The sequence below is a fragment of the Gymnodraco acuticeps genome, unplaced genomic scaffold (genome assembly GCF_902827175.1).
Source record: "Gymnodraco acuticeps unplaced genomic scaffold, fGymAcu1.1, whole genome shotgun sequence".
Lineage (NCBI taxonomy): Eukaryota > Metazoa > Chordata > Actinopteri > Perciformes > Bathydraconidae > Gymnodraco > Gymnodraco acuticeps.
Window position 1 is genome coordinate 1,558,741 of NW_022990981.1, and position 18,620 is coordinate 1,577,360.

At 39.7% G+C, this 18,620-nt stretch overlaps 1 protein-coding gene across 1 annotated transcript; it reads left to right on the forward strand.

The window, feature by feature from the left end:
- The first annotated feature begins 8,422 nt into the window (after positions 1-8,422).
- On the forward strand, positions 8,423-12,797 carry LOC117559014. Its single transcript, XM_034235608.1, has 11 exons — positions 8,423-8,610; positions 8,877-9,125; positions 9,247-9,576; positions 9,696-9,780; positions 9,853-9,987; positions 10,091-10,248; positions 10,376-10,484; positions 10,909-10,961; positions 12,028-12,245; positions 12,462-12,618; positions 12,720-12,797. Exons 3-11 carry the CDS (start codon positions 9,322-9,324, stop codon positions 12,795-12,797), a joined length of 1,248 nt encoding a protein of 415 aa, XP_034091499.1. The 5' UTR covers positions 8,423-8,610; positions 8,877-9,125; positions 9,247-9,321.
- Positions 12,798-18,620: the final 5,823 nt, after the last annotated feature.

Consider the following 18,620-nt stretch of genomic DNA (forward strand, 5'->3'; position numbering starts at 1 on the left):
ACAGTGTGTGTTCCTCTGACAATGACAGGAAGCTTGTTCAGGAGGGAGGGGGTCATAGAGGAAAAGGCTCTGCCCCTTACGTTTCAAATGTGAGGAGTCAAAACAGCTTTTTGTTTGTGAATGAACAAATATGTCATTCCTTAAACTGAGCAAAGTGTTGCTTTCTGCTATTGCTACTCAGTGGTACAATTACTCAAATTACAATTACTCAAATACAAGTACTATTTTAATGTTATGCTACTTTACAAATCTATAATTACTTTTTAGATGTTGGGTTTGTACGTTTATGCCATCACATGGTTTAAGAGTTATACATCAAATTAAACCTGAGACATTTGTATAGGTTCAGATTCATATTACTTCTTTTGTCCATAAATATGCATGAAATCAAAGTGTGTCTTTGGCACCAGCACGTAAGACAACACACACAGATTAACAGGTTCACTCACACAATACATTACAGTTATGCATCTTAAAGTCTTAAAGTGACAAAGGGCAATCATAATAAAATTGCTAAGTGGATTGTTCTTTCACTGGCATGTGGTTATCACAACATGTTATTCAGTAGTTTTAACAATACATTAATATATATACATTAAAATGAGTTACAGTGCTGCTGAGGGCGATGGTTGCAGAATGTCCCTAAAATCATCCTTGATGCTTGTTGGAAAGGGGGCTTAGGGTTGAAATGAGATGTGTGTGCGTGTGTGTGTGCATGTGTGTTGGAGGTGGGGGGAGGGGACATCGAGACTGACAGTAGGGACTTTCAATCTGAGGCCTGATGGCAGAAACAGAAATGTTGGGTTGAGAAGATACAGTGATAGTAGATCTGGATTGCCTTTTTGGAGTTGGTTGTTTTGATTTGTCTTCCTGGCCTGATTGATGAGTCAGATAGTTTTTTGTTTTATTGAGACATTTGATACAATGTAAAAAGTAAGACCAGTCTGTATACCATGGACAGGGTGTGCCGGCTGGTGTCTAAGACAGTTAGTATTAACAGTACGAATTAGTTCCTCCTCTTTCCAACTAGAACTTTAAAATTCTACTGACACTGTCCAGTCACATCAGCAATAATGAATCCTGTTATATGACATAATACAAAACTGAGGAGTACTTCCTGCATAACGAGTACTGTGAGTTTTAAAAATACATTTAGCTGCTAACACTGCTATACATCTACTTTTGAATGCAGTTATTGAACTTGCAATGGAGCATTTTCATAATAATGCAGCTTTAACATAAAGGGCCATACTTCTGTAAGGCTAATGCTTCTACACCTAATACCAATACAATCATATTTAGTTGTCTAAATCCTTAAATAGAGATTACCCTAATTAAAAAAAAGCAGAGTTGTCTGAGGATTATCTACACTATCCATAAGAGGGCAACATAATCCATATATTTGTGTTTTCCTGGAATAATATTGTAGGCTTATTATTTAGTTTTCTGTGAAGTATAAAATGCTGAATACATGAAAGCACAATAACGTCTAGGAAAGTGAGTACATCCCACCTACTTTAGTAAGTACAAACACAGTGAGAAGGTAGAAGAGGCGCTAGAAAAAGATCATTATTACTATTTTAATTGAAAACTGAAATAGACAGGGGCAGCATGCGTGAAAGGAGTCTGTTATTATTCTATATTATTCCTAATGCGCCCCAGATGCTGTTAGTAAAAGATGGGGAGTCTGCATTTGAATAGAATTCAGATGTGTTACTGCTTTGATTGAGGACATAAAACCCAGCATTACAAAAAAAATTCTTCTCATCTTTCCTGCTACTGATAGGTGTTTTAACTCAAAGTGAGAACATGTGAGTAACTGTCTCACATGTGAAGTCTTGGTGTAGTGCACAGAGCCAGCTGTAGTAAAGTTTGAATGCTGGATTGGCCTGTTGTGGCCGTTTTGTGAGGAAGTTTGAGGCAGCGGACCCCTGTTCAGTCTGACCATCCCATAACGGGGGGTTACGTATTGTAACCCTAGTTATATAAGCACAGGCGGAGCCCTCTACTGGACTCTATGGGTACTACTCTCTATCATGCTATGTGTGTGTTACCGGCACCAGAGCTAGGGGTAATCTGGACCAGCAGCAAGGGTTTCACAGGCTAAGGAGCACTGTGTAACCAACATATAAACTGTGTCTGTGGATTTGTAGAGAGAGAGGACCAAAGTTAGCGTCTTGCTCAGATCACAGCACGTTTATTTCTGACATCAACAGTTCAGTCACATTATGTCAAGGCTCTCAGTTAAAATGCATGATAAATTAATATCAAACCGTCTTACAGACAAAACATATAAAAAGTATAAAGTATAAATAATATAAAACATTCTGCCTAACTAAGAAATACATGCATATGAATTAAAAAGATTTAACTAGGGCCGGGACTCGATTAAAAAAATTAATCTAATTAATTAGAGGCTTTGTAATTAATTAATCGAAATTAATCGCATTTTTAATCACATATAAATATTTGACCTGAGAACAGTGAGAAGCAATTTTTTTCACATGGATTTTAGTATACCATTAGGCGCATTCCCACCGCAGTACTTTTCCCACAAAGGTTCATGAGAACTTAGTTCATGAGAACTCTTTGAACCTGGGGATTCGGCAAATGAAGCCGCTGACGTCACTTCTTCTTCTTCTGCTTTGGGTTTACTGGCAGGCCGCAAACCACTTCACGGCGTATACTGCCGCCCAAAGTCCCCGGCCGGAAGTCCCCGGAGTTGGGGACTGGCTTCAGTAGAAGCTGCTGAGACTCCCAGCAGCTTCTACTGAAGCCTTCCGAGTAAATCGCCAGAACGCCGACACCTCCTCATCTCCACCGCTCCCATGTTTTATTTTGTGTTGCCATAAGTTAGTCTCTCTGCGTTTCTGCGCTGGGCTAATGCTAATAATGCTAATGCGAGGATAATAAAATGGCGGCTTCACAAAACTTTTTGGGAGTTTTACGGGGCGTGGTTTGCAATCTGCCCAGCCAATCAGAAATATAGCTATTTTCTCACAAGAGAGCCGTACGAAAGTCCCTGCTTTCGTGGGGGTAAAAAGCTGCTCGCTGAAGAGAAAAAGGATGACTGTCGGGAGGCGTAGCCGCCTTATAGACTAATACTGTGGGCCTGCGTGCGCATTCAGGTAGGCTCTCCCCGATTGGCCGGCTACGTTTATGCAACTCAGTAGGTGAATGCACGCATTGCATGATAAACAGTAGTACCCATAGAGTCCAGTAGAGGGCGGAGCCTGTGCAGGGCCGGCCCTTGGCATAGGCAGTATTGGCGGGGAAAAAAATCGTATTATCTTATACTGACAGAACCACGCCTATATTGCGTACAGCGCCCATAAACTATGGCACATCCCCCCCCAAAATCAAGTTGAACTGCCCCAGCCCCAGTAAAAACCAGAGGTTTATGTGAAATAGTTCTTTTTTGGAAATAATGGGTTTTAGTGTGCAATTATAGGTTTTAATTTTGTATTTGTGTTGATTTAAAGTAAATCAAACTCCCCAAAAATGTATACAGCTTTTATTAACATTGGAATTTACTGTAGAAGCGGCCGCAGGGGGGAGAGCTTTAGGGTGCGTTCACACCTGCCTTATATAGTCCGGTTGAATCGAACCCTGGTGCATTTAGCCGCTTGGTGCGGTTCATTTGGGTCGGTGTGTGAACCATAGGTGTGAACACAATCCGATACCTCTTAAGTGAACTAAACAACCGGACTCTGGTCCGCTAAAATAGGTGGTCTCGGAGCGCTTGCTTGCGAACTCTGGAGCGGTTCATTGCTGGTGTGAACGCAGTCCGCACCAAAACTATAAGAGTAGTATTTACGTGTCACAAGAACGCGGATATCTTCAAAATCTTTAGCGAAAGAGTCTTTCAAGACATCCGCGGTTGTTTAGTTAAAGAGTGAAGCAGAATGAAGTGTTGAATAGTGTTGTGTAAAGTAAAAATTCTCCGTCAGCTATAGGCTACATAAAAGTAAGAACACCTGTCGTCGGTGAAACGCCCCTCCTTACTGCAGAACGTCTCTCATTATATGTTATATAATGTTTTTTTAACGGACGTTGTCTGATTATATAATCATATGCGCGGGCCGCTAGTGTCTGTTGATCTCCAGATTAACAGCAGCATGAGAATAACCTGCCGAAAGTGCCGATGCTCCATGGCGGAGGCTTCGGTAGAAATTGCCGGGATCTGCGTTTTTACCCTTAATGTCTGACCAATGGTTGAACAGCATTTTCGGGCACATGACTTGTGTTTAAAGTTTATAGTCCGTTTGAGTTTTGCCCGTGTGAACGCAAACCGAACCTTCTGAAAAATGAAACAATGTAACAAACTGTCGTCTGGTGCGCACCAGAAAACGGACTATTAGGTGTAAATGCACCCTTAGAGAGCTCTCTCCTGAAAGACTCAGAGGCTCTGATAATAGTATGAAATACTATATGACAGTAAAAAAAAGTTGTTCTTGTGTAAACAAGAATACAGTTTAAAAGGGGAGTGATTTGTAAAATATCCATAAATAAAAAGAAAATCTGCTTACAGTTCTGTTTCATATGAGAGATGTATCCATAGATCTCTTAATGTTGCTCTCAAAGTGCAGCAGATTGATGTTTTTAACTTCAATATTATAAAAATAAATCTTCCCGGGGGAGCATGCCCCCAGACCCCCTAGAGCAGGGATGGGCAACTTTGATGGTGGTGGGGGCCACATCATTGATGTACTGGCCACCAGGGGGCCGCAGATTCACTTGGAACACACACACACAAATTCCAAGTAATTATTAACAAATATACTAAGTCTGACATCTTCATTGACATTTTACAATCAATGGGAACATCCCCCCAAAATGGGAACATCCTCTAATAAGCTCACTAAACAAATATCAGTTCACAGAAATGTTATTTCATTTTTACAAGTGGCATGTTTGTATTGAACAGGTTATTAAACAGTGGAATAAAGCTATTTTTTAAACACACATTTTATTGGAAAGCACGGAAAATGTGTGTGTATTGAGATTAACCATTAAGATGACATAAACATGAAGTCATGAACACTAACCCAGACATTAGTTGTCTAACTTGAACCTAAAACACTTGTAGCCAGTCTCTGCATTCCCCTTATTCCACAATAAGGGGAATGTCAACACAGACACCTGTCAGCCCGCACTGCTGTTCCTCAGCGCCACTCCCCCTCCCTCCCGCTGAAATTATGAATGAAAAGCGTAGTAATCATAGATAACACGGCAGGGTCCGTGACAGTTTGTTTTCATCTGATTTCAAATAAACAAAGTCTTGGTTTAAGAATATTAAACTTGTTTCGCCAAATTCAGATGATAAATACAACTTTTAAGCTTGTAAAGGCATAATTACAAGAGGCAATTTAACGTCACAGCAGGCATAACAACAGCCGGTGTTTCTTGTGAGGTTTTCCCCGGGAAACAAACACAATACACACAAATGCGTCACAGATTATTTTTGCGGTATTTGAAATCATGTACGCAGCTCGCGACCTAACTAGGAGTCTAGTGGACGGTATCAGTACTACTACTACAAGTAAAAAAAAAAAATTAAAAAAAAATATTTTTTTTAAAATATTTTGTTATTTATTAATTACGTTGTTTATAAATTTATCTGAGGGCCGCAAAAAGAGGAGGTGGGGCCGCATGCGGCCCGCGGGCCGCCATTTGCCCATCCCTGCCCTAGAGGATGTTAGTGGACCACCCCCCACTTAAATCATGTTCAAATCAAGCGGCAAACTCTGGGGAAGAGCCGGGACGCCAATACGGAAGTGCCACACACTGCAGTTCATATATTGGCCGATAGGGACTGGCTGCAGAAAGGAGCAATTTCCATAGACCCCCATGTTAAAATGCCCAACTTTACAGCAGAAAAAAACATGTTTCTACCCATGGATGCAATAAATATTATTATGAATATAGTTAGGTTCCACCTTCATGATTATGGATCTGTGAGTGAATTGTTTTTCTAACACGACCCTTTTATTTATATTAGGTCTTAAAGTGTTTGCATAAATTAGGGCGTGGTCACATTGAGTGACGGCTCTGTCAAGTGACTGCTGCTGTTAGCTTCTTGTCTCTCTGCTAGCAGCTCCGTGAAGCTAGCTACAGGCCTGCTCAGCTCATCCAGGGAACACAACTTGAAGCCGGCCGTGGTTGTTTGTTCTTCATGCTTATATATCCAGAGCTGCCAAGTCTCACCCTTTGAGAGTGAGAGTCACGCAATGTAACCTCTTCACACGCCTCACGCCACACTTGCCATTTCACACGCTTTCCCCCCCTCTCACTACTTTATAATTATTTTTTTATTTAATGATATATTTCCATAACTTGTTGCTTGAGGTTTGCCGTAGTTCGAGTCAGGGATAGGGTGAGCCCGCCCTATTCTGCCCCCGATTGGCTGACCGAGAAAGGCACCACGTATACAAACCAATCAGAGGCAGCTTAGGGCGGGTCATTGCGTCTGGTCTCTATCCTATGAAGAACCCATTTTCATCTGAAGCGGGAGGTCAAACGGTAGGTAATCACTTCATTTTAATTTTACAAACACATAATATTTTTATCTGTATTAAGTCAACGGTGGGTCTGACTACGTGAGCGTTACACAAGCTGCTGGTGAGCAGTGTGGTATGGAGGACGGAACATGACTTAAGTATAAATAAATAAATGTATGAAGAAATACAGGAATAAATAAATAAATACGTAAATAAATAAATAAATACAGGAATAAATAAATACAGGAATAAATAAATGACGAAATAAATACAGAAATAAATAAATGTTGAAATGAATACACAAATAAATAAATAAAAGAATAAATGCATAAATAAATGCATAAATAAATATGGAAATAAATACATCAATGTATAAATAAATAAATAAAAGTCGAAAATAAAACAGAACACACGTTATTATATATCTTTCATTTATTTCTACATTTACGCAACATACATTTATTTATTTATGTATTTATGTGTCCGTATGCTAATGAGGTGGGCGGTCCTAACCTCAGTCTGAAGCAGGATTGGTTACAGGAGTGTGTGATCATTTCTGGCAGAGGGCTCTACTACTAACGCCTGGATAACCGCGCTGATTCGAATGCAGGAGCTTTACTGTTTAGCCCTTATCTTTATACATCCATGGTTTATCCACAGTTGTAAGGTTTATTTATGGATATTGATTTAAGAGCCATTGGAGATCATTTACGATCATTAGCGGACCATTTAGAGAACGGAGAACCAAAAGACTATGTCCAGTTTCGTGTGGAACGATGTATAGAGGACTTGGCTCAGCTCGACATGATGTGACTTGCCACAAATCTATTGCTTCTGCCTGGCTCCAACAATTGGCGAATCCTGCTTCAGACTGAGGTTAGGACCGCCCACCTCATTAGCATACGGACACATAAATACATAAATAAATAAATGTATGTCGCGTAAATGTAGAAATAAATGAAAGATATATAATAATAACGTGTGTTCTGTTTTATTTTCGACATTTATTTATTTATACATTGATGTATTTATTTCCATATTTATTTATGCATTTATTCTTTTATTTATTTATTTGTGTATTCATTTCAACATTTATTTATTTCTGTATTTATTTCGTCATTTATTTATTCCTGTATTTATTTATTTATTTACGTATTTATTTATTTATTCCTGTATTTATGTACGTAATTTATTTATTCCTGTATTTCTTCATACATTTATTTATTTATACTTAAGTCATGTTCCGTCCTCCATAGTGTGGCAGGTTGCTGCGGTGGGTTTAATAACAAACAACCGTGACTTATAGCCGTGTTAGTTAACATTTAAATCATCACGCGTGTGTGAGCTAATGGATGCTTGCTATGAGCTAAGGGAATTTACAGTACTGTACCTGTGTTGTTTGCATTTCTGTCTAATAAAAATATTCAATCAATCAAACAGTAACATGTAGCTATCTTTTAAGACTGGATCATTCATTCCTTAACTGTACTTCGATTTCTGTCTGATGTTTGTCTGTTAGTTTGAAAGTCTGAAAGATGTCAGATAAGAAGAAGAAGAAGCAGCAGAGAGATCTGCTGTTATTCTGGGCAATGGAGGGTCAACCACCCCCTGCCAAACTTGCCAGGTCAGAGGAAACAGTGGAGGAGGCTTTGGAACTCTCAGTGAATGACAGAGCGGAGGAACATGAGTGTCCAGAGGGCACAGAGAATGAGACTGCAGAGGAGACAGAAGATGATGATGTAGAAGAGATTAAGGCTCCAGAGGACACAGAGGATGAGACAGAAGAGCCAGCAGAGGAAACGGTGGAGATGAGAGTAGAAACAGGGAAAAAGCAGAGTGCTAAAAGTGGAGCACCTACAGGTGCACTTTTAAAAGGGAGTGGACAGCAGAATGGCCATTCATCACTATAGGCACCACCACCACCTCCTACTATTGGTGCTCTATATGCAGACATGAGAACAGCTGTGCCCATCAAGGAAAGGCAGATGTCATCAGGCATATGAAAAGCAAAGGGCATCGTGCCAAAGAACAGGCAATACAGTCAACAACCACGATTGCACCTTATTATGCCCCAGTCTCTGTTGGTGGCATGACAGCACAAGAGGCCAAGGTATATATTATGAACAGTGGCAGTGGCTGAATTGCACTTGTAGGTTATATCAGCATAAATAATAGTAAATGAAACAAACTGTCACAAATGCCTTGTCTAACATGTTAATTTGGACTGTTTTTATTTATGTTTATTGTTGTATGTAATTGTGTATTTCTAGGGACCTTGAGTCGGCAATAAATGCATTTATTCAATCCAAAAACACTTAATGTTTTATGGAATGTTTTTACATGATTTGCTCTTTGATGACCCCCTTTCTGTTGCAGACAAGGAGAGCTGAGGTAAAGGTGGCAGTGTCAATGGTCGAACACAATGTGCCGTTTGCAGTAGCAGATCACTTCAGCCCATTGCTAAAAGAATGCTTCAAAGATTCCCCTACTGCACAGAACTGTGCGCCCGCACAAAAACATTGTGCATAATAAATGAAGCAGTGGCCCCACATTTTAGAAAGGAACTGGTCATGAAGATGAGGACCAATCCTTTCACATTAATCACAGATGGATCAAATGATACAGGTCATTACACTTTCCACACTTTCCAGCACCCATTTTAGATATATTATTAACCACAGAACACACAAACAATTTCAGTCTGATGTGTACCTTAATATGACATATATGTACCATATCGTTGCAGGAAGAGAGAAGATGAACCCACTCACTGCGGGTATATGACAGTTCCACCAGTAAAGTTGTCCACAGGTTTCTGGATATGTGCCCCACCAGCGGGCCAAGCTGCGGCACAGCTGAAGTGATATACCAGAAGATGGACGAGGCCTTGCAAAAAAACGCCATACCATGGAGAAACTGTGTGAGTCTGTCTGTTGATAATGCACCTGTCAATACAGGAGCAAGAAATTCCATCGCATCCAGAATTCTTAAAGAACATGGCAGCATCTACATCCATGGGTGCCCCTGTCACGTCATCCACAACACTGCCAAACAGGCTGGCCTGGGCGTTTTGGAGGTGAGTTGAATCATGTATGATTTCTATGACCAACCGTATCCGTTATGCCTAATGTCAAGTCTAACAGGTTGTTTGTTATGCTCTGGTGTCATGTGATTATAAATCATCATGTATTGCAGGTGTGTGGATTTGATCCAGAGGATCTGACTGTGGATGTGGGATACTGGTTTAAAGGAAGCACCAATCGTAAAGGTTACCTGACAGGTATTTGCAGTCCAAATGAAATGCAGAAGAGTTAGATTAAATTGAAATTAAGATGTTCCATTCTTGTCATAGAATTCTGTAAGCTCCATGGAAGCGAGTATTTAGAAATACTTATGCACGTTTCCATTCGATGGTTGAGCCTGGAGAGGTGTTTGACTCGTACCCTGCAGCAGTATGAACCACTGGCCAGCTACTTCAAGTCATCAGGTAGGCATTATATTTCAATGATCCAAATGAACGAACGATTATTATAACAGACTGAAAAGTAAATGTATGTAGTATGCACAACCTGTGTTTTTTTTATTCACAGATGAGAAACAACCAAGGTTCAGGAGGCTGTTGGAAGCATTCTCTAACCCAATGACAGAGGTGTACCTGCTGTTCTATCAAGCAACGTTGCCAGTCTTCTCCACCTTCAACCTCCTCCTCCAGAGAGAGAAGTCCTCCATCTTCCTTCTACATGATGAGGTAAATTGGGAAGGTTGGGATACAGTATGCTAGTAATAATGTACTATGTTTGTTCCTTTTTTCATTAGCACTCTACTTCTAGGTTAAATTTAATTTTGAAAATCTTTTCTGAAATACAAATTTGTAGATACGGAGTTTCATCCGCAAGTTGCTTTCAAAGTTTCTGAAGCCCGCAGCACTGCAGCACCAGGAACTGCATGAAATCCTCTATAAGGACCCATCAAACCAACTGCCAGGTAATCCTCCAAGTTTCACATCAGCAGATGCACATACACTTTCCACTCACTGATCTCACTCACATAGTACTGTTTGTGTTTGTTAGAGGGCAGCTTGTGCAGACAAGTTATGAGTTTGATAATCTCATCTCATCACACACGACCACAATGGAAACAAGTCCACAGGACTTTCCTATGTTATCCTTTTAGCCCAAATGAGTGACTGTACCTTGTGTCACTGATGTGATGAAGATACTTAAAGGGGTGCTTTCAAGTTAGCTATTGTGGTTGTTGATGATTGCTAAAGTGACTCAACACCGGTCTTATTCCCAGTCTCATACTGACATGTTGGTGTTGGGAATGAGAACATATTGCATCAATCTTTCTCCAGAATCGCATACAGCACCTTAATGAGGTGACGTTGTTGATTTATTGTGTCTTGTAGGAGAAAAGCTGGTGATCGGCTTCACTACTCGAGGTACACTCAACAGCAGTAGCGTGGCGTGGGGAAAAATGTAGGGGAAGCCCATTTTTTGGGTCGGGGGGCGGTCAATAACGTAACCAGATGAATGATTACAGCGCCCGGTATCATTTTACACACATTTGTATCACACAGATGCAGGACTTGCACACGCCTGTTATCTAACCGACAGGTCCGCACGCACTCTCCAGCTGAAACTCTCTTCTTATTAATTTAAGCATTTTACTTATTAATGTATGCAGACAATCACACAATCTATGTGATTTTTGGATTTACCGTGCCTCTCAATTGCCCGTGACAGGTTGGCAAGGTCGATGAATCCTGAAGTTGCCCAAGGATTGTTCAGGGAGCACGAATCCTTGTCAAAAAGAAGACATGGCCAGCCAAATAGACGCTGAAGTTTAGCGCTTCCAGTTAGCCACTCTGTGCGGACATAATTGTCCTCATTGAACGTCCGATTCTCTCCCTTTTTCCTCTGTGTACACACAGCTCGAGTGCGGGCATTGGCCTGTCATCTGATTTAATTTTCAGTTGCTGCTGTAGCGGAAGTTTAGTAAAGTTATGTTTGATTAAGTACGCCAAATCTCCACCCTCCATAATGCTTCATTTGCTTGATAATTTCTAACGGCGGTGATGACAGTTACAGTATTAAAACTGATGTTGATGTGATTTGATTGGATGGCAGTGTCCAATCAAATCGCCAGCCGCCAGCCGCCCCTGAAGGGAAGCTAGAGGCGGCTGGCTTCCCTTGGCATGGCCCTGACCAATCACAGGTTGGCAGGGGCATCACGTGGGCCTCATCTGATTGGTCAATCCCTCCATTTTTTTTCACCAAAGGAAGCCAGATTCGGCTGGCCTCCTCTCGCAACAGAGAGTGCAATCTACTGTTTCACCATAACATCTAGAGGGGCGCTGTTTCACTCTTTGTAAAGTACTCAATGAGAATGGGGGAGAGCCGGCCGGCAGCAACACACAGGAAAGGAGAATTATCGAAACAAAACAAAGTGTTTTTATTTATTTATTTAAATTATAACTACAATCCGAAAAAACAGGGGAAGCCTGGCTTCCCTTGGCCTCCGGGAGAAAACGCCACTGCTCAACAGGCTCCTTGATGCAGGAGACATTACACCGCAGCAAGTGCAGAGGTTCCAGCAGGCAGCAGTGGCGTTTCTGGTGAGGGCTGTGGAGTATGCCATGAAGAAACTCCCCATGAGAGAGCCCCTGATAAAACATGCCATGTTTCTGGATGTCCAGCAGAGGGTAGAGTGTGGAGTGGAAGACGCCTTGTACTTTGTCGACAGGTTAGTTGGGGTATCAAGTCAAGTACATTTATCTATAGTGCCAAATCACAACACAAGTTATCTCAATATACTTAATAAGTAGAGCAGGTTAAAGACTATTGGCACATTTTCTTAACATTTTCTTAATAGATTGTAAAGTTTAATGACCACATCTGAAAAACAACCCGTTTCAGCTACATTACTTTACCAGATCAGTGCACATTGTGTTCTTTTTAGGTTTCCTAAACTTCTCCCATACAATGGACCTGACGAGCGTGACAAACTGAGTGAGGAGTTTCTGGACTACCAGTCCATGGACATTGCCATGCCCGAAGACCCAGCCACGTTCGACATAGAGAACTTTTGGGGGAACATGGCATCAATGAAGAATAAGGTAAGAATTATTCTGCACCCTTTGAAATACCCATTGACGTAATCAACTTAATTCTATACAAAAATGCTTGAGAGTAATTAGGCTTCCTACATTTTTCAAAGGTGACCGGGATGAGTTGGTGTTGGTACTTCCGCATTCAAATGCTGATGCTGAACGAGTGTTCTCTGTGGTGGGACTGAACAAAACCAAAACCCGAAACAGTTTGGCTCTTGATGGAACTCTGTCATCCATCATGACTGTGAAGATGGCAAACCTTAAGCCACAGTGTTTCAAATGGGAGCCCCCTCCCTCTGTCATCAAGGCATCAAAATCGGCCACAAACACCTACAACATGAGACATGTCATGTAAAAGAAAAATATATAAACAAAGACATGCACTTTATTTTTTTATAATATATATTATATATATATTATTCTGGTTCTAATGTTGTTACACTTAAAGAAAAAAATGCACTAAAGGAAAAGGCTGCTATTGGTTCTTAAAAGGCTGCTATTGTTTCATTATATTGACATTTTATAAATAAATGTATTTTATTTGTTAAACTTTTTCTTGTTACAATTGTTTTCATTTCTACTTGTGCTGGTCAATTATTAACACTATATAAGCATGAGGAGGCCGACAGTGCAGGGAGAGCAGCTGGCATGGGGGTGAAGACATCACAACAGTCTTAATGTTAGTTTAAATTGAGATATTCCTCTAAATCGACGTTAAAAAAGGCCACAAAAAAATCGCCGTCGAACGCATCAACCCCAAAAGTCTCACTCCTACTTTTTACTGAAACTTGGCAGCCCTGTATATCGGACTATTGTGACTCGCTCTGCGGTTAAAACAGACGGTGCATGAATGCGGTTTTGCGGTAAGTGAAAATCGAGTACTTATTTATATGTCAATGATTTTAATCGGCTACGTAATGAATGTTAAGGCTTGGTTTAGTGTGTAAGCGAGTGGTAGCTACATCGGTGCTAACGATGCTAATCGTAGCCTCCAAGTTAAAATCATAGACTGTATAAGGTTAAAACGAAATAGACGTTAAGTGGAATAATACTGTTGAACAAACGGCTTCTGTTTGAGGTTGATAAAATAAGGTTATCCTTGTAACTTAGAGAGATATTTTGGAACTGTATGCATCGCTAAGGTTAATTTTAATTGGCTATGCTCAAGTATGTAGACAAGCTAACGTCGAAGTAGTGTATGTGAAATCAACCTCACAATAATATGTGTATATTACAATTATTAATGTCATATTTCAAGATGATTACTTAGATATTACAATATGGTTGGTTGAGCTGGAGTTCATTATTGAGCTTACACGTTAACGTCACAGTCATCTGAAGAACAAACCCAAACCTTGTTGTTTTTATTAATTGCATTACCAAATGGGTATCAAATAAACAGTAAGCATTGGTAACACAACTTCCAAAGTTACAGTAAAATAAAAAGGACCCTGACTCGGACAATACACAATCCAACATGTTCAACAGAAGAGAATAAGTTATATTGTTTGTACACATGGTACTTTACATATATCCGTTTGTTTAAGCCGCAGGGGTGCCCAACCAGTCGATCGCGATCGACCGGTCGATCGCGGGGAGATTCCCAGTCGATCGCGAGATGTGTCTAAAAATAGAACAACTATAATCTTCCTGTGCCAGAATAATGCACTTGAACGCATCAAAGCTTTGTGATTGGCCGGCGTGACCCCATGTGTCGGGGCGTGGCTGGTGGGCAGTGGGCACTATTTCGCTGACGTTGTCCGTGTCAACAGGAGTGACAGTCCGCACACACACAAGACCGCAATTATGGCAGAAGCAAAAGAGCCCAAAATATATAATTTTCACTCCGAGTGGGAGGATGATTATTTTTGTATCTATTCCAATTCAAAGTCCATCTGTCTCATCTGCAGTGCGAGCGTGGCTTTATCGAAGAAGGGTCATTTAGGAGCGGCATTTCAAAACAGTGCACAAACGCTACGAGACGGAATTCCCTCCTAATTCTGCCCTACGCTCCAAAAGGGGAGGGGCCTGAAAGGACAGCTAAATGCACAGCAGTCCATTTTCACCAGGCCCAACAACAAGAGCAAGGCTGCTACCAGAGCATCTTATCGTGTCAGTCACGTTCTTGCGAAACACATGAAGTCTTTCAAAGACGGCGAAGTTGTGAAAGAAGCATTCCTGGAGGCTGCGACGCGCTTTTTGGGGACAGTAAAAAATAACAGAAGCATTTCAACAGGTTTTTGATAGAATAAAAACTAAAGTTAGATACCGTTATTAATCAGCTGTAAGTTTGAACTTATTCATTATAATTATTGTACAAAATGGTATAAGAATGCAAACTTAAATTGATTATAGTCTATTATCAATTCAGGTTAAGAAGCTAGTGTTGCTTGCATCCTATTTTAAAGGCATTTATTTTGATAATCTACTAAAATGCAACAAAAAAAGGGTTTGATTCTATACATTTTTTAGATAATCTTTTTTTATTGCACTTTGGCAGCAGATTCCTGTGTAGCTTCAGGTCTGAGTTGTCTTATTAGTAAGCCTAATTTATACTTTTGTAGCAACACTATTTTTATATAATGGCAAAGAAAGGGTTCAGAGTCTTTTCTTTTTTCCCTGTGTCATATGTGGCAGCACTGTTCAATGTTTCTTAAACATTACCCACTGTGACGTGTGAATAAACTCCAACTCTGTATCAACAACACTGTTGTGTAACTTCAGTTGAATACTTGCATGTGTGTAGATTAGAAAGAGGTAAAAGAAAGGATCTGCAGTATTTTATGAAGTATTAATCGTACGAAGGTCAGTTTTATACAAGTAGAAGTGTGTATTTACCTGGTAGTTTACCTGGTCAGTAATGGCTACGCCTCTCTATTTGGACTGGTAGATCTCGGCAGACTGGCAACTTTAAAAGTAGCTCTCGGTTCAAAAAAGGTTGGGCACCACTGGTTTAAGGTGTCCAGGTGATGCAGACAGGCTGGACCAGAGAGTGAGAGACATAATTGGACTCCTCACAGCAGTGAACTTCAGCTCAGGTACAAAGACTCTATTTTTCATACTCTACAAAGAATCAAGAAAGATATTTGTTTAAATAAATGAAGTATTGACTTGAATACACTGATATACATTCCATTAAACAATACTAAATACTAGATCACCTACACATCAGTTAAGTTGAGGGGTTTTTCCATGCAAAAAGTTACATTTTAGATATTTAGCAATATGACTTTGTCAGCTTTCTAATTTAATGTGTTGAAGGCAAAGATATTTAACACATAGTGAGAACTGCTACTATTTATCTCTCAATATTGTCTGTAAAAAATGTGGTAAAAGTTATTCTTTGAGTGAGACAACAGAGCAAGCTTCTACAGTTGCACTACGTTTTGATAACAGTTAAATATTATTTTGATAATAACATATATTTCAATGTTGATGAACTTCATACTGTTCATTCATAATCTGATTGTCTTTGTAGCTCACTGTTGAAATAAAAAAAAAACATTACAAAATAAATATATCTACAGCCCCTAAACACACAAACACACCGCTTTCATAAATAACACACTTGTTCTGCAATAATATGTTTTATGTTTTCTGTCATTTTTGTTAGGAAAGGACATGCCTGAAAGACACGACATTTTCTCCTTCTCTGAGGGTCAAGAAAAACATCCAAGAGGAACATTAAAAGCTGATGTTATGAGATTTTAAGACCAGTACAGGACATTCACTAAGAAACTACTTTTATTGTGATCACAGTCAGCTGATCGAATGCATCTATTTCCACATCTACACTCCATCAGCTGATTATTTCTATTTGCCTCACTTTATGAGCTTCACATCACTTGTGCCTTGTACCGCAGAGTTTGCAACGTCACAAATAAATGGGGTCAATCTTCAGTCAGATGTGAATGTGTAATCTAACATTTTCAGTAAGAATAATGGACGAAAGGAGTGCAAATACAATTTATTGAAATGTGAACCAAAAGTAAATCAAATGTTTTAAATAAAAAGCACATATGGACAGAAGGTGTAAACCTATTAAATGTATAAGTAAACACATTTAGTCAAATAACGTGACAGACTAGGCCTGTGCAGTTGGTATCAGCTATGCCCAGCATGGGCTCCTCCATCAGGCCTGGTCTTCCTTGCTGAGGAAAGACCCTCAGTCCTCTCCACACCAACAGACTGGACGTCCATCACACGGAGGTTTCTCCCTGAAGTCTCTGCAGCTCTCTGGACACCAGGCTGTCTCAATCCGTCCACACTGAATATGAGAGGGGAAAAATGAAAATAATAAATGCTTTAGACAATAAGAAATATAAAGTTGAGTTGCTCAGTTTTTTTAGATTGTCAATACTATTACTGTATAACTAATATCTCAGGTTAAGAGGCACATTCAAATAAAGATTGGTCTTTAAATACATGTTGTCTTTTGAATTGTTTGTCTAAAGTCAAGGGTCTGGTACTGGTACTTAGTTTTAATGATACAGTCTGGTTATTATGCTGTTTGGAGGAGGCCTCACAGGTAAGAGCACTAACTAGCTACCATCACATGTACCTTAGCTTGACTTAAATGTATTAAACGTATAATTAAGTGATATCAAAATATAAATAACTAATGTCATGCAAACATATTAATATTTGCTTGATTCCAGTGTTGAATTTAGCACAATTGCATACAAACGTTAAGATTCTGAAGTATTATGCTAAAAACTCAATAACTTAGATTATTATTTATAGTTTTGCTGAATAGTTTCATGTCCGCTTACCTTAGAAACGTAAAATGCGACGGCAGTGTGCAGATGGGGAGCATGTTAGCTTAGCTTGGTAGCTTCAGCTAGCTCTGGAGCTTCCAGCTCGGTGGCAGCAGGTCCCGCCTCTTTGCCCTTATTTGGAGCAGGCGGGAGTTGAAATCTGACGTCACTGTCGAGCCGTTAGTGGCCGACTCCGCCTACTAAGGGCTTCTCGGCAACTCTGCAGAATCCTATGGGTGACGTCACAGACCCTACGTCCATTTATATATACAGTCTATGGTTCAAATGGATAGGATACTAAATACATTTGCACACATCTTGTGTCCATATCTTTCTGTTTTGGTGGTCATGCCACAACCGTGCACGTGCATGCATGCGCGAGTCATAGTGAGTGTCTGCATTTTGGGGAGGGGGGGCGCCAACTAAAATCTTGCCTAGGGCAGCAAATTGGTCAGGGCCGGCCCTGAGCCTGTGTGATATATAACTCCATTTAGCTTCAGTCTTCAGCGGTCCAATAACAAATTAACATATTCAATATTTAGAGACAAATAAAAGGGGATTCTCACAGTGAACACAAGACATTACACTTCTTACTATTTTTTGGTTTATTATTTTATTCTGTTTGTGTTTTATAACTTGATTTCTACTGCGTTGTCACTCTAAATCATATATTGTTTATGAGACTGTGCTGTACACGTCTGTAAAAAAACATTTAATGAAATTTGATTTCATATTCTCTTTAATATGGATCAAATGTGACTTTAATGGATTTAATTTCCTTCTTACAGTGCAAAGATGCTACACAAAGAAAATAATATCCTATATTGAAAATCAGAGTAAAAAATGTAAGGAAATGCTGTTGTCAAATGGATACGTGCTGCTTCCCTCTATTTTATATCATACTCGATAAATATCTGTGTGTTTGTGACTGAGAAAATAGACATTTGAAGACATCACATTTGATTTTGAGAAACTGGATGCGATTTTTAACAATTTTCTGCTAATTTAATAGACCGACTAATCTAGAAAAATGTATCTGCTGATATTTCGATAAAGAAAACAATTGTAAGTTTCAGCTCTAAGCAAGAGGTTAAAAAGATGGAAATGGAGTATGTATCTATTTAAAAAAAATCTAAAATAAAATTGCAATTTCTCATATTGATTTTCTCAAGGCAATAGATGAATGCCTGGTTAATTGAGAAAAACACAATTTGTTGAATATTATCGCACAACAGAAACACATGTAATCAA

Bases quoted from the DNA above. Each gene is read 5' to 3' on its own strand.
- LOC117559014 (XM_034235608.1), top strand. From the start codon at position 9,322: ATGTGCCCCACCAGCGGGCCAAGCTGCGGCACAGCTGAAGTGATATAC. The intron at 9,577-9,695 runs GTGAGTTGAATC...CATGTATTGCAG, and splicing joins CTGGCCTGGGCGTTTTGGAG to GTGTGTGGATTTGATCCAGA. The intron at 10,962-12,027 runs GTGGCGTGGGGA...GGCCTCCGGGAG, and splicing joins GTACACTCAACAGCAGTAGC to AAAACGCCACTGCTCAACAG.